Source organism: Haliotis asinina, chromosome 14 (genome assembly GCF_037392515.1).
Source record: "Haliotis asinina isolate JCU_RB_2024 chromosome 14, JCU_Hal_asi_v2, whole genome shotgun sequence".
Taxonomy (NCBI): domain Eukaryota; kingdom Metazoa; phylum Mollusca; class Gastropoda; order Lepetellida; family Haliotidae; genus Haliotis; species Haliotis asinina.
Genome location: NC_090293.1, coordinates 51,279,427 through 51,307,383, shown reverse-complemented (window position 1 = coordinate 51,307,383; position 27,957 = coordinate 51,279,427). Strand labels below are relative to the sequence as shown.

The following is a 27,957-nucleotide window of genomic DNA, read 5'->3' as shown; positions in this document are numbered from 1 at the left end:
AACTGTTCAAAATATATTTTATTTTTTTTATGTATACATATAATTCGAAAATTTGTACGAAAATACCTTTGCAGCTAGAAACGTACTTGTAAACAGGATGGTTACATGGTGGTGAGTAAACAAGTTAACAGCCATTAATATACATATTAATTTACAAGGTTTCATGTATATACAATATTTCGTGGTGAATGTGATATGAATGGTGTGAATTGGAGATCCAAAAAGCATTTGTCATAAACACAATTTTAACATTTACTTCCTATTCCGCTATGAAAGTCTAACGCTATTACTACACGATTGTTGACATGGATGCGCTCGTGCGTATGAAATAAAAAAAGGAATGTCATCATTTTTTATGTTTCCAATTTCACAGCCTTAAGTTTGATATAAATTTCAAAGAAGATTCCCGGGATTGCAGGAGTACAAAGAAATCTGAAAACAAACAAAAAATTCGATTATGTCGTAACCAAACAAAAACAAATACATATACTATTACATGTCTCTTAATACCACCTAAAATACCGCCTTTATAAGACAGTATAAGATCAACTCACGAAACAACACTGATAATCCAGTCTTCAATCTTAATTCAAACAATTTTGTTTTCAAACTGAAATTGGATCTGTGTGTCTAAAACTGGAAACAGGAAATGCTGAAGAGCGATTAAAGTTAAAGTTTCTTGAAATGTGTTCCAAATCTTTCATTCGAACAAATATTCAAATGCAGACAAGGCAAACTCTCTTCTCTGCTGAACATGACAATCTCCACAAGCAGAATTTTTTAAAACAAATTTGGCCATGAATCTTTTTGGCCAATGTGGCAATAAACCGTACCTCATCCAGTTCTCCTACGAACTTTGTTCCTGAAGCACTGGACCCATCGGATCCAAAGCGCATCCCACATTCGATTATGTTGGAGTCGGATGCTGTGGACAAAAGGATGCAGGTGACAGACACGAAATATCCCGAAAAAGAGAATTCAAGACATGCCTTTGTATTATTGTCCCGTTCTGAAGATGCTCGTGTGGACTTTGGTGGACGTATAACTTCTGTGATTATAACCGCTGTCCCCAAAAATATACACGAGGAGAGGCCCAACAGACCTAAAATGTGTGGCATCGCCTCCAAAATTTTAGGCGAGAAAGCGATGGCCCAAATCAGCCACCATAAAAATGACTTCAGGAACCTTCATTCATGTGAAGTTACAGAGATGACACCGATTGCTCGGTTTGTTATATTGAGGAAAAATATGTTATCACGCGAGAACACAAATGTTCCCTCATTTTTTCATGTTTCTTCACAAGCCTTATGAAGAAACGTGGAAACAAATAGAAACAAAAAAGGAACACTTGTTCTTTCATGTGATCCCCTATTTCTTCCCTCAGTATATGTGCAACATCAATAGGCAAAACAATTAAGCCTTTTGTTTGTGATTTGTTCATTTAACTTCAGATATCAAGAAGGACCAATGTACTCACCATACAGTCTGGCTGTGTATGTGATCTGACCAGACGCTATGGAAACCACCATATCATATCCGCTGTATATTAAGGTTACTCTCTTCCAAGAAAATCTCGACATGCCCTGTGAAGAAAGATACCAGATAATGTTGTTAAAACAGAAGTAACAGGAGCAACAATATAATCCGCAGAGACACTGCGTTTATGTATAAAAGCTCTTCAGTACAATATCAGGTACAATTATGAATGAAACCTCGATACATCTGTACTGGGCACAAGGACTATTAGATTTTTAAATAGGATATATATAGCAGTGTCTTGAGCATGAGAGCAGTCACAACGTTATCTACGAAAGATGTTGTAATGTGTTGCAAAACAAACATCATAACTATCTTCGAATGACACAGAGACGGTATATTATGCATTTATGAGGTTACTAAGTATACACAGCTATTCGTGTACGAATCTAATAGCTTAAATTATAGCCTCCTATGTTAGTGTAAGATTCCCAAGGAGTTTAAACATCCAGTGTGACGATAAAATTGACATTGAGGTCACTGCAACCAAACCACAGCCGTTAATGAACGATTTGAGGCGAACGGCTTCCATAGTTGAAGTTAAACTATATTCAAGGTGGATTTGTAGTCCTCAGCCGTCGTTTAAGCTCGAAAAGGACTCTAAATGAATACGTTGCTGAGGTAAGTTGTTCCTTAGTTTAATAGTATCGGGTAAGAAGGATTTCTTAGGATCTACTGTTCTGAATCTGACACGCAAGGAGGGATAACCCTGGTTTCATAGTCACATGTAACAACACTATTCATAAAAGACTGCCACGATATTTCTGAAATATTGCTAAATGCGGAGTAAAACTAAACACACTCACTGTTATACAACAACGTTATCATTGCTGGTTGTTATGTATATTTCGTTCTTATTGCTAGTGGATGTGAGAGGACTCAGGTGTATTGATTATCCAATGTTCATTCTGTGAAGTTCTAACCATGACGCATTTAACAACAAATTACTTACCGCTGTTGACACTGGCAATTTAACAGTGCGGCCGTACCAGGACATGACCTCAAATGTGATGTAATCATTATCTATGGCAATGACGAGACTGTTCTTGCCCTTGCAGTTACTGCCGCTGACCAACACTCGACGGCCACTTGAGGTGATTGATTCTCGGTAAAGAAACCGGACAATGTTGGGATGGGTGGTGTTCCTGTTGCTGATGGAGACGTTGGCAAAGAACGTGCTGTTTTCGTTGAAGCTGGCAATACCGTTGGCAACAGTGACATTGCTATATGACAAATATGTAGAAAGGGCAAAGTTCAGAGATCCTTGATTATTGAAATCGAGCTCATAGCGAGGTCCACAACCTGAAAAATAGATTAGATAGATAATGGATGTATGATGGCATACAAGGGGTAAGTATGTATTCCAGAGGTAACTGCTTTTTTGTCTACATAACTATGTTTGGAACTGCATCAGAGAAACGTTGGTAGGATAATAACCACGCTTTGTAAATATACTCTTGAATGGAAGTAGATGAACCTGAACTTTGAAGTCCGGTAGAAAGAAAACACATTGAGGAACGTTACAATGACATTCATATTGTGTATGCAGCATCATTTCACGTTATCACCACACGCAAACACAGTGCGTTGGAAGCACGTGGGAGCCTCCTACACGTGCATGGGGTGTTATTATGAATCTTGACGTTTTTCAGGCAGGTCGACAAATCAATGCAGACCGTTTTTTTCGAGAATTTCCTTGCACCTGTGCGTAGTCGAGCTTTTCATGGTCAAATCACAAACTACTGAGTGACAATTGTAATTTTCATGTCATACTCCAGTCACCTAACAACGGGGATAATTGAACGAACAGCTTTGCTTTACATGAAAACTATCTGGTGATGCATTCTCAAAACATTCATTATTATTGTATGAACATTGATTCAATCCCATATATCTCCCAATTTCGACAATCGTACATTGAAAGTACAGTTTCCCTACTCTTTTGACGAGTGTATTTTTATGTGTATCTGCTGACGAAGATTAATGCCATGGAAGGGATGTAACTCCTTTTTTGATCGCCCCAAAACGACAACTCATTTAAGCGCTCCTAAAATATGTTGTCATTTCTTCTGTCATTGATTTCATACATATAACTGTAATATATATTTTTAACGTGTTATAGCCATATCAGTGCTTATGAGGTTTTAACAATGGATCTTCCACATCAAGCAGTCATGAAGCTGTGACATTGTTCACAGAAACGTGCAAATCTGGTCATGCATAGTATTCGAATGAGCTACAGAAACAATGAGACTGAACGATGCTGATCTTCACAGCAGTACATTGTCCAATCGTGTAACATCATCTTAACAATCCACTACTACTGATAGAAGGCTTAAAATGCCTAGCTGTGAAGATCCGGGTCATAATGATCTTCAATAACCCATGCCTGTTGTACTAAAGGGATCGAGTGGTCTGTTTGCTGAATTGGTTGACACGTGTCACCGTATGCCAGTTGCGTAGACTGATGCCCATGCCGTTGACCACTGGGTTGCCTAATCCATGCTCAATTATATACAGACCGCCGTCATATAGCTAGCACATCATAAACAGCAATCATTCAATCAATGTCCTACCTAAAACTAAACTCACTCATTATAAGCGGCCGCAATATTAGACGTACCTTGGTCAAGGGCGCTGCATCCACAATCTGTGACGTCGAAGTAAGATCTGGCCACACATGAAGACGTTATCTCACCGATGCTAGGGAACGTCATGTTGAAGGTGGCAATGTTGTTACCCCAGACTGGGACCTTATTACACACGTCTGTGGAGTAAACAACGAAACATGTTTGAGGAAAGAGCTTTCTGTTTTTCATTCATCCTCGTGATACTTATGGCTGAACATCTGTTCTGTTTCGGACATTTTGTGATTATAGTCCACGACATGTTACGGGAGGTGATGTAACTTGCAGTCTGCCATTTCGTTTATGCGAAATTCAAATCGTTCTACCAAGATTACTCGCTAATGAGGATTCGTCCATTAAGACTATCTTAAGCCTACCAGTTTTATTAGAGCAGTTGTGTTTGGTCTTCCTTGGCATTGTCACACTACTAAAGTTTATCTCGTGCTGGCTTCAGTATGGATATATGGTGTTCAACACTTATTCACATTCATTCTCAACCTTACCTATCTCTCCACAGGATGAAGGACAGGTGTCGCGACAGAAGAAGTTAGGTTTGCAGCCTTCATCCTCCACATACATGAAGCCTTCATTGCAACACTTGGCAACTGATGTTCCTCTGGAACACTCCCAATAAGATCTACAACCACCGTCCATCCTGTAGTGCGGCTTACACTTGCCCGTGCATCGTTCTGAAATAAATGCATTGCTTGCAATGTCTGTTTGTTGCTTAAAGCTCCCCTCAGCAATGTTTCACTTATATAAAATCGGTTTGTAACTTATCCAGTCGGGACCAGACAAAGGCAGTAATCACTGGCATCGACAGACGCAAGGGCGACACTGTGACAGTTTATCCGAGCTTGACCACCAGATCCCGATCACCAATGTGCTCAAAGTTTATCTTATAATTGTGCAACTGTACGTGTCGCCTGTATTTGTTGAACGACTGGGTGTGAAGGTCCTCTCTTCGTCTTCCTAATGAATATGTGGGAAATACTGTTGGTCGTTCAAGAAGAGCGATCAACGGGTCCCTATGCTCAAGACCGGTTGTGTACTTTGTGTTCCCTCATGTTGTTTTAGACTGAAGTTTGTGACATGCTAAGAGCCTGCCACTGTTTCATCTATGTAAGCAACAAGCAGGTAATTCTTCAGTCAGTGAGTTTAGTTTTATGCCGCCTTAAGCGATATTCCAGGAACATCACTACGGGGACACCAGCAACGGGCTTCAAACATTTTACTCATGTGGAGAATCGAACCCGGGTGGTCGACATGACGAGCGACCGCCTTAACCACAAGTCGGCAAAACGCATAACCTTGAAGTTCGAACTTATCCTTCAGGAGAAAAATTGCATGACAGGCAGGATACCCTCACATTTTTGCCAAGACTGTTTGTCAATATTATCTGTTAATAAACATGTAGGCATGTGCGAACTGTAAACTCGGAATAGCGCAATGGGATTTGCTTTTAGTAGAGATTCTTATCAACGGAATATATGTTTGTCGATTTCCTTCCTTGTCAGTGACTTCAAAACGGTCATTTGATTTTCCACGTTAAACACAAAAAAGTTCAAACCGATGCACATTGCGCATTTCGTTAACATGCTTACCAAGAGGACATGTGACCTTCCAGTCTTCGTCACACTTGAGATTTGCCTGGTCCCAGTAGTAACCAGAGGAACATGTTCTGTAGACGCCGATGACGTTACCGTTTGGGTTGTAGTAGCACTGGATGTACTTGTCACAGTCCATTGGATGACGGCGATACCCTATTCCATTCCTGTTCTGGGCGTTCCTACACAGATCTGTAGTGACTGGAACCAAACCATCACAATGTCTGTTCAGTAACCGACTGACGATACAAAGGACATGCTGAGGATGTTGCATAGGGCATCGATAATATATTGAAGATGCTACACAAACTTATGGAATACTGTAAGGGACATTCTCGCGATCTCGCATTCTTGCGATCTCGACCTCTGGAAGCAAGCCTAAAAAGCCAAAAGTGCGAGAACGCGAGATCGCGAGAACGCGAGATTTGGCCAAAATCTCGCGTTCTCGTGTTTTTGGTACGGAGCACGTTTCTGTCAAAAGTCGATAACACGAGAATGCGACATTTGAACATGCTGTCAACTCTCGTAATCTCGCAATCTCGCAAACTCGACTTGTCAAATAAGGCCACAAAAACACGAAATCGCGAGAACACGAGAATGCGACTTTTCATTTTCTGGCGTTCTCGCGATCTCGCGATCTCGCATTTCAGACGTTGGCGTTGCGCATGCGCATTATCCCGAGGTCAAGGCGCATGCGCATGTTCGTAGCGTTGTGGTCATGCTTCATTCACGCTTTTCACTGTCCAAGTAGCATTTAACAAATTTGAGACAGTGCTTGAAAATCCTTTGTAGTCTTACAGTATTCCATACAAACTACCAACAAATCTGACATACACTATAACAAATAAGATGAAGATGTAGCATAGTCTTTCAGAAATGTTCAAGACGTAACACAACCCAGCAGTGTAGACCAACAATATAGCAACAGCTATTTTCGATTTAAATTTTATAAAAAAATAAATTCTAAAGTGTAACGATTTGATGAAGGTGTTAAGCATAAACGAATCCTAGAAGAACTGTGAATTTTTAGAATACTGTTACCGCCATCTTTACAACTAAATATTTACAAACATCAGAGCTTCCATACTGACCTATCAAATCACATAAATAACAATATTACCAAATACGTTTAGGCATTAGTGAGTAGTTAGAAACATTTTACAATATATTTTACAAATGCATGTAATTATATAGCCTGTTTCATTCAGTACTACCTCACTTTATACTTACACCCATCAGCTCTATATTATGACAAATAGACAGCTAGTGGACGGCTATTGTGTGGCAGTGCTCTCTGTGTTTGTGTGGCAGTGTTCTCTGTGATTGTGTGGTTGAGAGTTTGGAGATTGTGGCCGAGGCAGAAAACTCATTTTTGTTTGTAGTGTTTTTCACGAAGTTACGCTTGGCGTTTACATGAACTGATCGGACTCTGATCTGTCTCAATAACGTAACAAACATAACCTGAAAAATTAATATTTATCAACTATACCATTAAGTAAAAGAGAGCCCAATAGCTGATTGGACAAAAAGCATAAAAATACCCAACACACAATCAAGCTTACCAAGGGTATATATTGTGTGAAAAACATTAAAATACATATTTACCCGTCTGTACTGTCAGTGTTCCCGTAGTTGTCAAGGACCCAACCTGGTAAACGTATTGTCCAGCATCAGAAGACGTGACGCCTGTGATAACCAAACGTTGTGTTTGTCCAATCACTGAGATCTGATACTTGTTGGAGTTGGTTAGCTGTTGTCCATTCCTGATCCATCTTCCGTTGTTGACATTAGCTTGTGAAAGTGTTACCTCAAAGATCGCTGTTGCTCCTGATGCTGTATTACGGACAGGTAGTCCGCTAGTTATACTCAGCGCTGTTGAAAAATGATGTCATTGTTATTATTTGCATCCGACTTTGTTAATTTTCGCCGAATGTAGTCAGTTTTGTCAAGGATGGTGCATTTAACTGAGTCAGGATTGAGTTTTGTAGGGTTTGAATTTCACTTACAGTGAATTCATACCTTGTTTGTCATCACCGTATCCAAAATAATTGATCTTTAAGTCTGAGACATGACAATCTCTAGTACCATCAACTCACACATGCATTAACGTACACACACGAGCGTACACACACGCGAACGCATAAACACAGACACAGGCACACACACAGAGACACTTGCCGCAACGTGGATACACACTTGCAGCAATACAGAAAACCCTTTATATTCTTACCCGTTTGCACTGTCAGTGTTCCCGATGTTGTCAAAGACCCAACCTGGTAGGAGTATTGTCCAGCGTCAGCAGGCGTAGCGCCTGTGATTGACAATCGTTGTGTTTGTCCAGTTACTGTGATCTGATACTTGTTGGAGTTGGTTAACTGTTGTCCATTTCTTATCCATCTGCCATTGTTGACATTAGCTTGCGAAAGTGTTGTCTCAAAGGTCGCTGTGGCTCCCGATGCTACATTCAGGTTTGTTAGTCCACTGAGTATGCTTAACGCTGCTGTAAAAGATGTTAAAGGTTTTTATGATTTTGTCACTTGTCTTCGCTGATGGATCCTTATTTGTTTATTCTGGGTAAACGTAGTCACTTTATTAAGAATGTGCATTTGTCCGAGCTTGGGTCGAGGGACGTAGGGCTTGCATTCTATCTACAATGAATGTGCTCCATACTTTGCTCAACTTAACTGGTCTCAGCAAAGTGAATAAAATCTGATACATGCAACTCACAGAAAAATATGAACCCGTAATTGCATAAACTCACTCACTCACTCAATCACTCAATCACTCAATCACTCAATCACTCAATCACTCACACATACACACACACTCACACACATGTGCAAAAACATGAACAGACACAGGAACAAAGAAACACACTTACATCAACACAAAAACTGGAATGCATTACAGTGTACATGTACACGCACACCAGGACAAGTGCGAAAACACTGCTGCTGAACTGCAATCATTACTACGATAAATAATTCTACTGCAGAGTTATCCTGTACTTACCCGTTTGCACTGTCAATGTTCCCGTTGTTGTCAGAGACCCAACCTGGTAGGAGTATTGTCCAGCGTCAGCAGACGTAGCTCCTATGATTGACAATCGTTGTGTTTGTCCAGTTACTGTGATCTGATATTTGTTTGAGTTGGTTAACTGTTGTCCATTCCTTATCCATCTGCCATTGTTGACATTAGCTTGCGAAAGTGTTGTCTCAAAGGTCGCTGTGGCTCCCGATGCCACATTCAGGTTTGTTAGTCCACTGAGTATGCTCAACGCTGCTGTAAAAGATGTTACAGGGATTTTTTATGATTTTGTCACTTGTCTTCACTGCCTTCACTATCTTTCTCTTTCTCTCTTTCTCTCTCTCTCTCTTTCTTTCTCTCCCCGCCACCACCCCCACGCATACACACACTCGCACACACATGTAAGGACACAGGAACAAAAAGACACACTTGCATCAATACAGAAACTGGAATGCATTACACTGTACATATTAACGCACGCCAGCAGTGACTTGGACGTTAACATGAAGCATCAGAGTCACACGCGTGCAAGGACAAATGAACAAACAGTGCTTCTGAGTTACAGTCGTTGCTACGGAACATTATTCTAATGTAGAGTTATTCTGTATATTCATACCTGATTGGACTGTCAGTGTTGCCGATGTTGTCAGAGACCCAACCTGGTAGGCGTATTGTCCAGCATCAGATGACGTGACGCCTGTGATTACCAAACGTTGAGTTTGTCCAATTACTGAGATCTGATACTTGTTAGAGTTGGTTAGCTGTTGTCCATTCCTGATCCATCTTCCGGAGTTGATATTCGTTTGTGAAAGTGTTGTCTCAAAGGTAACTGTAGCTCCCGATGCTACATTCAGGTCCGATAGTCCAGTAATTATGCTCAATGCTGTTTGTGAAAAATGGTATCTATTCATGATCACGGTTGTAGTGATAGTATTCAATATACATGTTTTTAGATCCATATATGTTAACTTGGGACACATTGTCCCGATGCTATATTAAAGTTTGTTAGTCCACTGAGTATGCTCGGCTCTGCTCAACAAAAGTTGTGTTTAATCTATATTGATTAGTGTCTACATGTAAATTCTGTACGAAGGGAGCATTTTCCTGAAACAAGTTTGCGTGTTCTTGTGTTGGTGAAATAAACCCACTCACGATGCAATCCTTCATTAGTTATCTCTGGAGCTTACACAGAGACATCGTTGCAACAGCAAGGACTCATGTGTAAACGTCGTCAAACAATACACACACATCTACACACACGCACACGCACACGCACACGCACACGCACACGCACACACACATTTGTAGAAGCAAGGATACATCCTTGCAGGAACATGAATAGACACAGGAACAAATACACACTAAATATGAGAAACCGGAACGAAACACACTGTGCATGTACAAACACCAGTACTGACATGGACACTAACATGAAGTATCAGAGTAACACACGCGTAGGGATATGTGAGGAACCAGTGCTACTGAACTGCAACCGTCGCTACGGAAAATTAGTTTAATGCCACCGAACTGCCAAATTGTATTTCCTCCCTGTCGTTTGTCTGTAGGATATGACCCAGTAGGTTAATCTCACCTGCACCTTGAATGTTGACAGTTGCCTCCCCTGTAAGTCCAGCAACCCGGTATTGGTATAGCCCAGCGTCGGATAACTGAACATTTGTAATTACAAGAACGTGGAACTCGCTGGAAACGAACGCACTCCTCGTCCCAGTAATGGGTAACACTACATTATTTAGATACCAAGTTCCGGGTGAGACACCGTTTTGAGATAACTGAACATAAAGCGTTGCATCTTGTCCAACCTGTAGGTTTAGGATGAGAGGACTGCTTAAGATCGACACTGTAGGAATACAAAAAGAACAGGTAATGACTACGTATCTAGGTATGAAATGCTACAGCAGTTTGATGGAATTGACATCTATTCGATGTGTCAAATTGTCATCAATGACGGAAAAGACAGTCTGATAGCTTTTCATTGACACTGAATGGGATTCTGTGCCACTTTTGTTAGTACTTCATGAGCGTTATGGTATGAGGTAGCATTCATTACAAGTACTAGTCCGGTAGTCGTTTGGAGAGATTAAACGGCGACAGCGGCAGTAGTAGTGGCAGTTATACTAGCAGCAGTTGTAGTAGCCGTGGTAGTAGTATTAGTAATGGTAGTGGCTGTAGTAGTGGTGACAATGGTTGTGTTGAGGTGATGGCTGGGGGCGAGGGGTTGTAGCAGTAGTGCTGATGTTGGTTATCCGTAGCCGTGTGTGTGTGTGTGTGTGTGTGTGTGTGGACGGGGAGTGGGGATTCGTGGTAATACTGACAGTGGTAGTGTTGTGTTGGTGTGTGTGTGGTGCGGGAGGTATTCGCGGTAGTAGTGATGGTGGTAGTGTTGGTGTGTTTGGCTGAGGGTGGGGGGAATTCGTGGTAGTACTAACAATGGTAGTGTTGGTGTGTTTGGCTGAGGGTGGGGAGAATTCGTGGTAGTGGTGACAGTGGTAGTGTTAATGTGTGTGTGTTGCGAGGGATCGGGGTGGGTGGGGGTCCATGGTACTAGTGATGGTGGGTGTAGAAGTTGTTGCGGTAGTATACGCAAGAGCTAATGATACAGCAAAAAGACAGAAAACAAACACACAGCAGCTTCAAAACACACCTTGAATTATCATGAACATATGTTTCCAGCACACAGCCAGCGACGTAGGTATACACTTGAAGTAAAAGGAATACGTACTGCAGCAACACACGTGCTGTAGTTTTAAATTGTACGTATGTTGAGGCATAAGCTGTGAGTCTGCGTTGTGCAACTGTGTGTGTGTGTATGTGTGTGTGTGTGTGTGTGCGCGCGCGCACGTGTGTTGCTGCAGTACGTATTCCTTTTACTTCAAGTGTATACCTACGTCGCTGGCTGTGTGCTGGAAACATATGTTCATGATAATTCAAGGTGTGTTTTGAAGCTGCTGTGTGTTTGTTTTCTGTCTTTTTGCTGTATCATTAGCTCCTGCGTATACTACCGCAACAACTTCTACACCCACCATCACTAGTACCATGGACCCCCACCCACCCCGATCCCTCGCAACACACACACATTAACACTACCACTGTCACCACTACCACGAATTCTCCCCACACAGCACACAGCCAGCGACGTAGGTATACACTTGAAGTAAAAGGAATACGTACTGCAGCAACACACGTGCGCGCGCGCACACACACACACACACATACACACACACACAGTTGCACAACGCAGACTCACAGCTTATGCCTCAACATACGTACAATTTAAAACTACAAAGTAGAATATTGCACATTGATCTGTCGCTCTATAGAACTATAGAACTTCATTTTATGCGATCTTTCTTGTTTCGGAACATACCACACTTACTAACCTACAAAAATAATTCTGAAACACACCGCCACGAATCACCTCAAGAAACAACTAGCGCCATACAAACCTTCTGATAGTTTGGTTCATCCGATCTTTTACGTACTTAATGTCTTAAAATAATTCTAGTGGAAACGGGTGTTTGGTCACCTTTCTTAAATGCAACGATGGATGAAAAAGGCCCTATCAACCCAGTAAGGAAATATGTCATTGCACTATCAAGAAAAAGTGTCATCACATTTGAAAACAAATGTGCAAGACATGAAGAATGTTGCATTAGTCATATACTTGTATAAAGAAGCTTTTGAGGTATAATGTGGGACAGATCCCAGCTCGCTGTTACAGAAAGTTAAGATCATTTGAATTATGAGCAGAATAACAGAAACACGGTTACCGCAGCACCGGAATTACCATTATTCACTTCTTTCGGGCGTAGACGAAATTATTGCTGAACTCATTACGATACGGTCCTAGTTGTCTGGAGACCCTTATTTAGTCAGTATTTTTATACTTGGAATTCAAGAGTAAGTCAAACTCCGTCAGTATGTCATCCATGACATTTTCCTATATTCGTTCGCTCAGTACATCCCATGGATTCACTGACTGCCATTACTCCAAGGCATTTTCATGAACCACTATCAATTTGTCAACGAATGTAATTATGTCGTTTGAAAATAATGATAAACAATTTTAATCCTGAAAATTGCAAAGTCACGAATCCAGTGAGCCATCTGTAACACATTGTCTTGTTGTAATCTATACGCGTCAGTAAGCCAGAGTCACAATCAGTGGGTTTACATTTTGATCTGTGTGCATGTTGCATGTTTAATGCTCTCACTCGCCCTGTCGTCCTGACAGTCATTACCCACGTTTGTAAAGGTCATATTGCTTGGAAGAATTAACTAGCATATCGTTCCATGTACTTTCATGTAACGTTGTCTGATCTCGGTTCGCGCCAGTGAGCTCTCTTACTAGCACAAGCACAAGAACACATGTTCTGAAACCCAGCAAAGAAACCACTATACATATAGGAAAGATGGTTAGTCTGGTGCCTAAAAGATTAGGATTTCATACAAAACGTTAACACGATAAACGTATCGTAATGTTTAGCACCTTGCAAAAAGAGAGAAAATGCCATTTGAAAATATCCTTCCTTTGAATATACACACGGGCATATGCATTGTGTTCTTTAACAAAATGAGTACCTTATCACAACAGATATATAATCCCGGATACGTTTCAAGCTTGCAATTAAACTGAAATGAACTGCCTTGAAAAATATTTTCACGATAAATCACGAGGACTTGTCCACAAATACAGCGGCAAATACAAAAAACCGAGTGCAAAAGGAACACAGGAGGAGACACATATATTCTTACGTGCTTGCACTGTCAGAGTTCCCGATGTTGTCAGAGACCCAACCTGGTAGGCGTATTGTCCAGCATCAGATGAAGTGACGCCTGTGATTACCAAACGTTGTGTTTGTCCAATCACTGAGATCTGATACTTGTTGGAGTTGGTTAGCTGTTGTCCATTCCTGATCCATCTTCCGGTGTTGACATTCGCTTGTGAAAGTGTTGTCTCAAAGGTAACTGTAGCTCCCGATGCTACATTTAGGTCCGGCAGTCCACTAATTATGGTCAATGCTGTTTGTAAAAAATGTTATATATTCATGATCACAGTTGAAGTAATAGTATGGGGGACACGTTTTGAGTTCGTTGCTATTCCTCCTGTTCCCCGCTACTCAGCATTGCAGTAATTGTGTTCACAGCTCATATCATGTGAACGCGAAAATGGGAGAAATCTGCATGAATCTATGAGTACAAAGTTGTTATGTTTAGCGCAGGTTTTACATTTGCTTGGGGATTACATTGCAATTTTGGCGACTTCAGCAATGTTGTCATATTTTAACCTTTATATGAGGGTTTGTGTGTATAGTGTGTGTCTGGTAAACTTCCACGTGTATGAAACAATCGGGGGACTGATCTCAGGTTGACAAAAAAGGGAAGAACGAAAAGCAAACAAAACAACCAAATAACATCACCTGAACAAATGATAATTTCCCTTATTTTCTATAATACACTTCAAAATGTAAATTAAAGTCGGACAGGTTATTTCTAAAAGTTTGATTTTAGTTTTCTTCTGTTCTGTAGTCATTCAGACAGGACCATTTGTCTTGATGCATAAACGGCTCACACAAGTGTTTCAGACACAGCAGATTGACACTTTGCATGGCCAATACATCAAAGGACAGATATATTCATACCTGATTGGACTGTCAGTGTTCCCGATGTTGTCAGAGACCCAACTTGGTAGGCGTATTGACCAGCATCAGATGAAGTGACGCCTGTGATTACCAAACGTTGTGTTTGTCCAATCACTGAGATCTGATACTTGTTGGAGTTGGTTAGCTGTTGTCCATTCCTGATCCATCTTCCGGAGTTGACATTAGCTTGTGAAAGTGATGTCTCAAAGGTAACTGTAGCTCCCGATGCTACATTCAGGTTCGGTAGTCCAGTAATTATGCTCAATGCTGTTTGTAAAAAATGTTATATATTCATGCTCATAATTGTAGTAATAGTATTCAATATGCATGTTCACAGATCCATATTTGTTAATTTGGGGACACATTGTCCCGATGCTACATTCACGTTCGGTAGTCCAGTAATTATGGTCAACGTTGTTTTTGAAAAATGTCACGGATTCATGCTTACAGTTGCAGTAATAGCATACAATACACATGTTCATAGATCCATACTTGTTAATTGGAGGACAAGTTGTCATTTGTTTAAATACGACAAAGTTTCCTCTGCAAGGATCCAGTGATATAAAGATCGAATTCCAACCTTAGTTATTGTGATGCTTGCTTTGTCAGCACCGTAATTATGCACCGTAATTATGCTCAGTAATTATGCACTTTGCATGGCCAATACATCAAAGGACAGATATATTCATACCTGATTGGACTGTCAGTGTTCCCGATGTTGTCAGAGACCCAACTTGGTAGGCGTATTGTCCAGCATCAGATGTAGTGACGCCTGTGATTACCAAACGTTGTGTTTGTCCAATCACTGAGATCTGATACTTGTTAGAGTTGGTTAGCTGTTGTCCATTCCTGATCCACCTTCCGGAGTTGATATTCGCTTGTGAAAGTGTTGTCTCAAAGGTAACTGTAGCTCCCGATGCTACATTTAGGTCCGGCAGTCCAGTAATTATGCTCAATGCTGTTTGTGTAAAAAGGTTCCTTGTAGTATATACAGTTGTAGTAATAGTATTCAACATACATGTTTATAGATCCATATCTGTTAATTGGGGGATACGTTTTCATTTGTTTTGCATACGACATAATTCCCTGAGCATGGATCCAGTGGTCCAGGAATCCAATTCCAGTCTCAGTAATTGTGGCCCTTGCTTCGTCAGCACCATATTTGTGCTCATGGGGCTTACAAAAAGCGAGAAATGTTTATGACGTGCAGACCTCCAACCATTCCAGGAACATAAGATAAGGATATAAGAAGTATCATGGGGATACTATTCCTCTTTTTTCCCGTTCGTAGCATTGCACTAGAATGTGTTCACAGCTCATATCGTGTGAAAGTGAAAATGGGAATGGTCTGCATGAAAAATGAGTACAATGTTGTAACATTTTCTACAGGTTTTATATCTGTGCCTGGAGATTCCATGGCACTTTGTTTCGGAGATACCCCCGATATTGCTATGTTTTAATCTGAATGTTCGAGTTTGTGTGCATTGTGTATGCGTGGCCTGAAACTTCCATATGTATGAAACAGTTGTGGGACTTATTCCATTTTGATAAAAAAGGAAGAACGAAAAGCAAACAAAACGAAACAACCAGACAACATGACCTGATCAAATGATAATCTCCCTTCAGTTTCAGTATTGCTCTCCAACACGTAAATGAAAGTCGGAGAGATTATTGCTGAGAGTGAGACTTCAGTTTTCTTATGTTCTGTAGATATTCAGGGGGAATTCAGGACCATTTACCTTGATATATAAACGACTCACACAAAAAGTGTTCGAAGCAATGCAGAAAGCTAATGTCACAGGCTATACATAAGGAGACAAATATTCATACCTGATTGCACTGTCAGAGTTCCCGATGTTGTCAGAGACCCAACCTGGTAGGCGTATTGACCAGCATCAGATGACGTGGCGCCTGTGATTACCAAACGTTGTGTTTGTCCAATCACTGAGATCTGATACTTGTTAGAGTTGGTTAGCTGTTGTCCATTTCTGATCCACCTTCCGGAGTTGATATTCGCTTGTGAAAGTGTTGTCTCAAAGGTGACTGTAGCTCCCGATGCTACATTCAGGTTCGGTAATCCACTAATTATGGTCAATGCTGTTTGTAAAAAATGTTATATATTCATGATCACAGTTGCAGTAATAGTATTCAATGCACATGTTCATAGATCCATACTTGTTATTTAGGGGACAAGTTGTCATTCGGTTTACATACGACATAATTTCCTGAGCAAGGATCCAGTGATTTAGGAAACCGATTCCAATTTCAGTAATTGTGACCCTTGATTTGTCAGCATCATATATGTGTTCATGCTGCCCAACACAGAAAGAGATGTTTAAGACGTGTAGAGGTCTATCCATTCCTGACACACTGTCATATGATGTAAGTCGTATGATAGGGTTGCTATTCCTCCTGTTCCCCGTTACTCAGCATTGCACTAAATTGTGTTCACAGCTCATATCGCGTGAAAGCGAAAATAGGAATGGTCAACAAGAAACAATGAGTACAAAGTTGTTATTTTCAGCACAGGTTTTACATTTGCCTGAGGATTACATTGCACTTTCGGAGACATCAGCAATGTTGTCAGATTTTAACCTGAATGCTAGGGTTTGTGCGTGTATCGTATGCCTGGTTTAATTTACGACTTAGAAAGTGTATGACACAATCGTTAGACTTGTCTCATGTTGACAAAAAAAAGGAAGAACAAAAAGCAAACAAAACAAAACAACCAAACAATATGACCTGAACAAATGATGATGTTTCTTTAGTTTCAATACTGCTCACCAAAACGTAAATGAAAGTCGGAGAGATTATTGCTGAGGGTGAGACTATAGTTTTTTTTTTCTGTTCTATAGATATTCACTGGGAATTCAGGACCATTTACCTTGATATATAAAAGACTCACACAAAAAGTGTTCGAAGCAATGCAGAAAGCTATTGTCACAGGCTATACATAAGGAGACAAATATTCATACCTGTTTGCACTGTCAGTGTTCCCGATGTTGTCAGAGACCCAACTTGGTAGGCGTATTGACCAGCATCAGATGACGTGACGCCTGTGATTACCAAACGTTGTGTTTGTCCAATCACTGAGATCTGATACTTGTTAGAGTTGGTTAGCTGTTGTCCATTTCTGATCCATCTTCCGGAGTTGATATTCGCTTGTGAAAGTGTTGTCTCAAAGGTAACTGTAGCTCCCGATGCTACATTTAGGTCCGGCAGCCCAGTAATTATGCTCAATGCTGTTTGTAACAAATGTTATGGATTCATGCTCACATATGTAGTAATAGTATTCAGTATAAACCTTTATAGATCCATATTTGTGTTATTTGGGGAAACATTGTCGGTTGGTTTACATACGATATCATTCCCTGAGCAAGGATCCAGTGATTTAGGGATCGAATTCCAATCTTAGTACTTGTGATCCTTGCTTCGTCAGCATGGCGTTTGTGATCACAGTGCGTACCGGAGTAATAGAGATTTGCAACGTGCAACACACCGGGACATAAGTGGTTTAATAGAACTGATATTCCTCCTGTTCCCCATTACTTAGAATGGCACTTACTTTTCTTTTGCAGCTGATATCGTGTGAAAGCGAAAATGAAACTGGTGAACACGAACAGAATGAGCATAAAGTTCAATCATTGTAATTACTTATATTCAGTATCAATGAACCTGAATGTTTGATTTACATAAAATGTCCCGTACAGGTTATATAATCTAGTTCACACATGACATACCGCTGGAATCATTAACTGAATAGAAACTAGGACACAGAACGAAATGGATGAGCATTACTTCAAGGATTAATGGCATCAATAGACTTGTGTCTTAACGCACTGAAGGATCTGGTGACTGAATTGCACTGTCACAGTCGTCACTGATGCTGGCATATTTTGACTTGAATTTTTGGGTTAGTATTTATGTTGTGTTTGTAGTTTATGTTGAGGTTTCCAAGTATATGAAACAATTGTGGGACTGATCTCCTTTTGACAAAACATAAACCTAAAAATACCTGACCTGAACAAATGACAATGTGACCTCGGTTTCAATAATACCGTTCCAAATACATCAAGGAGACGAGAAATCATTTCGACAAGTTTCACATTACTTTTCCTCTGATTATGTGTTCAGAGAGAATTGAGGACCATTTGTCTAAAGGCTAAATGACTTAGACAAAACGTGTGTGACGCAAATCAGAAAGCTAATGTCACGGGCAATACTTAAGGAAACAGATATATTCATACCTGATTGCACTGTCAGTGTCCCCGATGTTGTCAGAGACCCAACCTGGTAGGAGTACTGTCCAGCATCAGATGAAGTAACGCCTGTGATTACCAAACGTTGTGTTTGTCCAGTTACTGTTATCTGATACTTGTTTGAGTTGGTTAACTGCTGTCCATTCCTGACCCATCTTCCATTGTTGATATTAGCCTGTGAAAGTGTTGTCTGAAAGGTCGCTGTAGCTCCCGATGCTACATTCACGTCCTGTAATCCAGCCTGGATGGACAGTGGTGCGACCCCTGAGGAAGATATTGCGTGAAAACCGTGCATGATATTGAATTTAAAGTTTACTTTGCATTCTCACTGACGTAAGTTTTAATAATGCGTACACTGGGGCGGTGAGGTAGCCTAGCGGTTGCAGTGTTCGCTCCGGGGATCCGGGTTCGATTCCCCACGTGAATACAATGCGTGAAACCCATTTCTGGTGTTCACTGTTATAAGTTATATTTTGTGTGTATACTATCATTAAAGCAACGTAAAACCAAACTCACTCACACTCTTTTTGAATCGATTATTTATATCCTGTGTCAATGCATATCCTGTCATGACTTGTATTTGTGTAACAGTACATGCATTAGTAATGACATGAAATTTCTATCATACGTATACTTACGATGAAAATCCTTAATGCATGAACTCTCGACATCCAACGATGTGCCAATATGTGCTAGATAATGTTACCATGCAAATATGAGAACAGGTTACACATTTCATCTTACAGTTGTCTTGAGTTATATCTTATTTCCTGAGTGTTCATCGGACTCGTGTTATAACATGGAATAAATGTCAAAGACGTTTCCTTATCGAGTTGATGGGCCGATCATCTATGAGTAATGAAACTGCTCTGTACATAACTGTATGATGTGTTTTGGTTGTGTGCCAGTTTATGGTGTCACTCGTTTTCCCACTCACTCACACACCCAGACGCTCCAAAACTCATTCACGCACTCGTAGAACATTGTAGATCATGATAGTCTAAACAAATAATAAATCTTACCATTTATAGTGAGAGTGGCTGACACCTCATAGACACCCACACGGAATGTGTAAGTTCCAGCCTCTGATGCCTGGACGTTCTGAATGACTATTTGCCTAACATCGCCCGAAATCGTTATGAATATCTTGCCAGAAATACTGTTCACTGGTGCACCGTTTCGAAACCAGCCACCATCTCCCTGGACTCCACTTGCTAATATTAGCTGGAAGTAGGCAAAACCTCCAACCGTAGTGTTGTAATCAGCAGGATCCAAAGCAAACCCTGGTGAAAATAAACTCGTCATGTGAGAGTTATACAAATTAAGATGAACATGGAGCAGAGAGGGTTCGGGTGACCCTGGCACAGTCGGACATTTAAGCGTCATCATCAGCTCTATACCCTTGCCCCATCTACACCCATCCCAGACAGCGAAACCACCAAGACGTTTCCGTTGAATATGTGGACTCCCCAACACTGTAGCCTTCTGCATTAAGCAGAGTGGACGTATCAGAAGGGATGTGCCCCCGGTGGTGAACACGGGCACTCTCCTGATCTGAACCAAGATATCAGAAGATACCAAACAAAGGGCACCGAGCACAATAGGGACTCTGACAACAGTGTACTTAGGATACAACCGAGACGTTTCAGAGCCGAGGTCAGTATTTTCCATACTTTTCCTGCTTGCTGTCAAATGTATATCATTATTTGTGGCAACACCATTTATTCCTGAATGTGCATTTCATATCAGTGAATTGAAACATGGGCTTTCCAATAAATAAAGTCGTTTGCAGTAAAGTGGAAATATAAGGACCAATAAGAAAAATGCTTATAACGTATCGATGAATAAATACATGCAAATTGAAAAAAGTCAAATGTACAGTTACCTGCTGTTTGCTGCTGTGACGGGGTGATACAACAGAGGACCACACACAGCAAGGGTAACAACATTGTTTTGCACATCGTCGCCCCCTGAAATAAAGTCATGCATTACATCCATGCACCAGGTTTCCCTGACTTACACCCATGAATACAATTAGAAACATCATGCATATAAGGTTCACCTGAACAGAAAAACACCTTCATATTGATGCAATGTTAAATGGGACAACAAGAATGACTACATATAATTCAAAATACTGATATATACAAATGTGTATCATTTAAAATTGGAAATTTAAAATACGATTTAATATTTACTGTTAACTGTAAAAAGAAGTGGTGATAAAAGGTTATTTTTGAAGCATACCTCCTCAGTTGACATAATCTTTGTACCTTATCGTATGTATGTATGTATGTATGTATGTATGTATGTATGTATGTATGTATGTATGTATGTATGTATGTATGTATGTATGTATGTATGTATGTATATGTATATCTATCTCAGTCTAATATATTCATTTAGACACTCCTTGTACACATTCACGTGTATGTAAAGTAATTATCTCACTATAAGATACTCACATACACACTCCCTATACATATACTAGTGTATACACACTAACTATATCAGTCTAATATACTCATTTAGACACTCCCTGTACATAACCAAATAAATGTAAACTAACTCTCTCAGTCTAATATACTCATTTACAAACTCCTTGTACATAACCAAATAAATATAAATTTACTATATCAGTATAATGTACTCATTTACAAACTTCCTGTACATATACTAGTGTATATGAACTAAAAATCTCAAGCTCACATATTCATTTACACATTCCCCAAAAATAAGTGTATATAAACTGTCTCCGTCTAATTAATATACTCATTAAAACACTCCCTGTACGTATCCTAGTGTATTGAAAGTAATGTTATCCGTCTGATATACTCGTTTAGGCACTCCCTTTACATATCCAAGTGTATATAAAGTAACTATCTCACCATGTCTTAATCATTCAACTTAACAGGTCCATAAAATAATGCAAACTGCATCCATCATGTGATAATATTGTCGAAGTCAACTTAAACTGTGTAGAGACTTATGCAAGCACACGATAAAACCATCATACGATAAATTTATCGCAATCAACTTACACTGTGTTTAAACTAATGCAAGATTAAGATAAAACATTACATAATAAATTTATCGCATGAACTTAAACTGTGTATAAACTAGTGCAGGTACAGACATATATGATGAAACTATGCTAGTAAATAACTTAAATGCAAGTACTAGTGCATGTGGAAGATGCAAGTCGTGAACTGATCGTAACATACCCGAAAGATGGAGCTACTGGGAATGATCTAAGCCAACCCTGAACTTTGATACTGCCAGTGAAATCACCTGTACAAGGGCAGCGTGATGCACAGGAAGAAACTGTCAAGCTGTATAATACATACTGGAACCCTTCAGGATTACATCGGAATAACCAGTCATATGTCTGCATCATTTCACGTAACGATTATGCAATAGAAAACATGCTTGAATGAATGCCTCGGTAAGTGTTTTCTAAGACCCGTACCCAGGAATACTTAGCCACAGTTGTCAGATACACCTTCGACCGGCAGGACCGGTCGGCAATAAGCAGCTCTGTATGTACTGATCGCCTGAGCAGGCGCATATTCATCAAGGGTTCAGGCCCATCGCTACAGAGATTAATGGAACCCTCGGTAATTGTGAACCTATTGTGTAGTGTTCAACACTAGGATTAGTCAGACAATACAGGATTTGCTGACTGCACTCATGCTGGTAACAAGGGAGCTAATTGCGAACCGGTTGAGCAAGGTTTGCTGTCATGCTATATTTCTGAGAAACATGGTAACTAATGCGTGCAAAGAAAATATGCAGTGATGTGTGTATTTCATTCTTAAGCTTTCTAATGAGTCCCCACTCACTAATGATAAGGTTAGATCAACAGATGAACAGTCTTTCACATAATTACACAATACCATTGACCATGGTCACAGTGAGCGAGTAAGTTTAGATTTACGCCGCACTCAGCAATGCTCCAGCTATATGGAGGTGGTCTGTAAATAATCGAGTCTGGATCAGACAATACAGCGATCAACAGCATGAGCATCGATCTGAGCAGCTGGAAACCGTTAGTCAAGTCAGCGAGCCTGACCACCCGATCCCGTTAGTCGCCTCTTACGATAAGCACAGTCACCTTTTATGGCAAGCATGGGTTGCTGAATGCCTATCCTACCCCGGGACCTTCACGGGTTGACCATGGTCAAATCTAACGTATGCTATGTTTGACATTACAACTTCTTAGTAACGTATAGATTCTAGTGCAATTTTTCTTCTATTTTTTCACTTTTTTACCTTGTATTTTTTTAACCCTCTTACTACTATAATATGTACTTTACTAAGAAAGGGTTATCCCAAATATGGCATATATTAAAGTTTGTCACATGGATAACATTACACATTTACATTGTACTTCATGTTATGGTCAACAGCAAAACATGAAGTAAGATTAAGTTATATATCTCAACCGTGTCTTCGTCAAAATACAACTCTTTTAGATGTTAAAAATATTCCGTAAACAATTGATTGTGCAATTCAGAGGTGCGTAACAACTAGTGTTCAATTCATTGTGGTAGGCATAGGTTTAATAGGGCATCATATATTGCTAAATTGAAGTTACGGACATACTGCCATAATACCACAGACACTCATTTATTGTAAATGATAATGAAAACGTAACACGTGTTATACATTTTCTTAGTAAAGTACAAATTCTAGTACTTTTTGAGTTGATAATGAAAAGCGTGCTAAACGGAAGCGTTATAACGGGATATGGGAAGGGGTCCAGGACCAGGATCAACTGTGCTAAATCATATTGAGAGACCCAACTTCAGAGTATGACATCAGGACAGTATTCCCCCTATGTTGTGGAGGAAGAGATGGCATACTCAAATTATAATCGCCAGGCAAAGGATGAACATGGATAGCGTCGAGACGTGAGGCATAAACGATTGTTTCATAACTGACCTGACACGGGACAGCACCTTTACCCGACCTTGACCTTGTATACGGGTGAATGAACATCTAGCAATCCGGTTTTATGCAAGCACAAGGGTTCCGGGTTTTCGGTTCTTTTGAACATGCCCACTGAGTCTGTCTGTCTTTCTCTGTATGCCTGTCTGTCCGCCTGTCTGTCTGTCTGTCTGAGTGTGTGTGTCTATGGGTGTATTGTTTTGTGCATATATATGTCCTAGATTTGAAAATAAAACCATTAGCAACAATATAGGTTTGTTTGGGCAACGTAATAAATAATTATTTTGTATGCAGAAAAGACACCCTTGCTCAGTCGAAAATACATGATGAATGTATGTATTCATTTTGTCCAGAGTTGAATACGAAGATCGTACATAGGCAAATCCATTATTTACAAAACATTATTTCATTACGTTAGGGAATGGAATGATGCGATATGCTGTTCTACTCCACAATAAAGAATTTTCAATGAACAATATGCCAGCAGTCCCTGCGCATTTTGGTTTGATTTATTGTTTTACGCCGCAGTCAGCAATAAATAATCGCCGTAAATAATCGAATCTGGACCAGATAATCCAGTAATCAATATCATGAGTATCGATCTACGCGACATGTCAGCGAATCTGGTCAACCGATCCCGTATCAACAAGCATGGGTTGCTGAACATCATTTCTCACACGGATCTCCTGTTACGAGCAGTAGAGAGTATGCGTTTTCTATATAAGATGTTTCTCTAGATTCCACAAGAAGTGAAAAAAATGACGGTTTGATGTATTCCGATATATCATATTCAATTTTGCGGGATAGGAACTGAATATCTTCACCGATAAACAGCATATCATCACAAGTACCAGATTAACATGGGAAATAATGAAGGCTATGTTGGACGTTGTAGTAATGTTTTAAGTATAAAAATCGTGTCAGTCTGCCTTGTCATCAGTGTATCTTTGAGTACACAAGGTGTTCGGTAGCAATCGCTACTAAAATATCGTCATTTTTTCTTTCCTCGTGAGCCTTGTACATTAAACATTAAAAGCAATGTGTTAGGTGGAGTTGACAGTTCTCAGAATTGCTTAATCACATGGAAACTACGTATATTTAGCGAAATTATTCATGATTTCCGAATTTCGATAACTGAAGCGTGAATAATTAGATATGTAATGTCCCAAGTGTTTCGCGCGAATCAGTCTGTAAATATGCTGCAGTCGTACAGAATAGTCGGACATGTGGAGTGTATGCATTTTGTGGGAAGAAGCCAGGTATTTATATACGTTATGCAGCCAAGGTTAAACATACAGTTCTGTCAACACGGCACTGACTCCTCGAGGAGAAAATGCAGTTTCTCTTATGTCATTGTTTACTCAGCAGGTTCTCAGTCAAGTATTGACTCTTCGGACCAGCTTACTCGGGGAATGCATAGTGAGTGCCTAGCACAGATGGTTTGGCCATACTTAACAGAAACCTCTTAGTATGCTCGGTATTTGGAGAGGTTAATTACAGTCCAAGTCTAACAACAGTCCAAGACTAACAACAGTCCAAAGTCTAGCAACAGTCCAAGACTAACAACAGTCCAAGTCTAAAAACAGTCCAAGTCTGACAACAGTCCAAGTCTAACAACAGTCCAAGTCTAACAACAGTCCAAGTCTGACAACAGTCCAAGTCTAACAACAGTCCAAGGCTAACAACAGTCCAAGTCTAAAAACAGTCCAAGTCTAAAAACAGTCCAAGTCTGACAACAGTCCAAGTCTAACAACAGTCCAAGTCTGACAACAGTCCAAGGCTAACAACAGTCCAAGTCTAACAACAGTCCAAGTCTAAAAACAGTCCAAGTCTAACAACAGTCCAAGTCTAAAAACAGTCCAAGTCTAACAACAGTCCAAGTCTAACAACAGTCCAAGTCTAACAACAGTCCAAGTCTGACAACAGTCCAAGTCTGACAACAGTGCAAGTCTAACAACAGTCCAAGGCTAACAACAGTCCAAGTCTAACAACAGTCCAAGTCTGACAACAGTCCAAGTCTAACAACAGTCCAAGACTAACAACAGTCCAAGACTAACAACAGTCCAAGTCTAAAAACAGTCCAAGTCTGACAACAGTCCAAGTCTGACAACAGTCCAAGTCTGACAACAGTCCAAGGTAACACCAGACGCCACCACTTCAAGGAAGGCAAAAAACACGGCAAATTTGACACATTGCTCAACTTGATAAAAAAAAATCTTTCCAATATATATTGAATAAATACATCTTCGTTTGAATTCGGGTAAGACTTGTCCTTCACATTCTGATATTGTCGTACGAGGCAGTTGGGCGGTTCGATATTCCGGGTCAGCATATGTATTGTATTATTTGTCTTCTTTGAAGGGCATTTGAAGCTGTGGCGATGAAAGACTAAGGGAATGTTCTTGATATACAAACTCCTCAATTTTGTCAGAGGTGACGTTTGAACAGAGATTCTAATGTCGAAGTCAGGCAAGGGATGTCGCATTCCTACGACATAAGAATCTATGACGAAACGTCACCGTACAAAGAATAAAAAGTTTTGTACTCATAAATTTATCTTCACTCTGTATTATCTGTTTTACCAAGGCCCATTGAGGCGTTATACGACAGATACCAGATTGAATTAGTTTGAAGTTGTGAAATTGTTTCACCACGCTGAAACAGTGTCAGTCAAAATGCGATGGCTGACACGTCTATCAATGACACGAACGTATTACCCTAAGAACAGATATAAGTCATTAAATATCACATCCGTCACAAATCTGAGAATGTTCTTGTTACGGAATTCCCGAAGTTGATCGACAGGTTGCACGTTATCGAAACAAAGTGAAGATTGAGGTTTTTGAGAAGCCTATAAAAGTTGGTTTTCAAGTATAAGACAAACTATCATTGATGTCAACATTAAGCATGTGCAGCTGCAAACATATGGTAATTTGCAGTTAGTGAAAACAATGACATTGTCCACTTATGTCCGATTTGCAATAGGTAAGTCAGTACAGTTACAAATATTTAATTTGGCGATGACCACTCAATGACATACATGAAAAGGACAGACAAGCAAGAGAGATACAGTGATACTATTCATATATTGCCAGTATGATATATCCCATTTACTTCATGAATTCCGTGTATATAAACCACCCCAAATCATTTCTCATGTATCACATGCTTGACAACGACAACAGATTCTGTGTGGAAACGTCGCCCATAGAATAAAGAAGTTGTGCCTTCATACAACTAGTCCTCATTCTTCATCGTCCCAATTTCTAGAATGCCAGTGAAAGTCATTCCTTGTAGCAGATAGCTAAAGTATTTATCTTATGTTATTTCATAACTTATCTTTGCAAGGAATTTGTAACAATCACAAACGTCATCTACGACATGCGCATAAAATATTTTCTCTAGCCCCGGATTGTTTTCAAGAACACAGGACATATAACAGACTCGCTGTAATGTAAAATATTTCAACGTGATCCAACGTCGGTAAGTGCCGATCTGTGTTACAGTGCTAAAACAACCCACGCTGGTTGATATAAGTTGTTGTGTTCAGAAAGATACACTCGTTCATATCCTCACAGATATATTGCAAAGGTATTAAGATTTCGTGACTGATATACCGAACAATACATATCAGTTGATCATACACTATTGCAGAAAACAACAAACCTATTTACATACCACTACAGGTGTCCTAAAATACAATCATGAAAAAAATATGTATTGGCCGCTTGTACAAGATGAGTAAATAAGTGATACACAGACACAATATCTAAGACATCTGAGACAGAAGTTTGAGCTTACCGTCCGAAATTGATGGAATCACGAGGTGCGTTTCCTATCCACCTAGATCTCCACCACACCCACACCAAACAGTCCTTAAGGTATCAGCCCACCGTCACAGGAACAATCAAGGCTAAACAGGTAGACCGGGTTTGTTTGGGAGTCCTACCCAGCGCTCCTAGCCTTGTGGGTTAACTACAGCTTTTCAGTTGCACAAGCGTACACTCGGGCGGTCATGGGCGTTCTGCAGGCGGAGCTTACTATTATCTCATCGTGTTTTAAATAAACACTTCCGTTTATTGGCCTGTGGCTTTGTAGGTACAGCTGAAGAATTAAGGTACTCAGGTAATTAAAAGCGACGCGCAAGGAATATGTAGGATATATGCTTATGGTGTGTTACGAAACAAATCCTACCGGGTGGGGCTGCAGACCCATGAAAAGTTTAACGTAAAAATTTCGGGCGTGACTAGTTTGACAAGTCAAGACGTTTATTCTTGTGCTTATTGATTGT

At 40.1% G+C, this 27,957-nt stretch overlaps 1 protein-coding gene across 2 annotated transcripts; it reads right to left on the bottom strand.

Moving 5' to 3' along the window:
- Nucleotides 1-27,890, bottom strand: LOC137262222 (obscurin-like protein 1). 2 transcript variants are annotated; one of them, XM_067800015.1, is made up of 21 exons: nt 27,468-27,890; nt 20,602-20,686; nt 19,739-19,999; nt 18,705-18,980; nt 17,433-17,699; nt 16,288-16,554; nt 15,149-15,415; nt 14,458-14,724; nt 13,571-13,837; nt 10,389-10,655; nt 9,414-9,680; nt 8,783-9,052; nt 8,001-8,270; nt 7,376-7,642; nt 5,768-5,971; nt 4,667-4,852; nt 4,160-4,303; nt 2,489-2,838; nt 1,478-1,583; nt 834-925; nt 1-432 (listed from the first exon to the last, which is right to left on the bottom strand). In XM_067800015.1, the coding sequence occupies exons 2-21, from the start codon at nt 20,675-20,677 to the stop codon at nt 394-396; spliced, it is 4,410 nt and encodes a 1,469-aa protein (XP_067656116.1). In that variant the 5' UTR covers nt 20,678-20,686; nt 27,468-27,890; the 3' UTR covers nt 1-393. The 2 variants fall into 2 exon arrangements, with proteins under 2 accessions (XP_067656116.1, XP_067656117.1); XM_067800016.1 differs by lacking the exon at nt 8,001-8,270 and having other exon boundaries at nt 27,468-27,692.
- Between the last annotated feature and the right edge of the window lie 67 nt (nt 27,891-27,957).

Bases quoted from the DNA above. Each gene is read 5' to 3' on its own strand.
- LOC137262222 (XM_067800015.1), bottom strand. From the start codon at position 20,677: ATGTGCAAAACAATGTTGTTACCCTTGCTGTGTGTGGTCCTCTGTTGT. The intron at 20,000-20,601 runs GTAACTGTACAT...TATTTTCACCAG, and splicing joins GTCACAGCAGCAAACAGCAG to GGTTTGCTTTGGATCCTGCT. The intron at 18,981-19,738 runs GTAAGATTTATT...TATCTTCCTCAG, and splicing joins AGCCACTCTCACTATAAATG to GGGTCGCACCACTGTCCATC.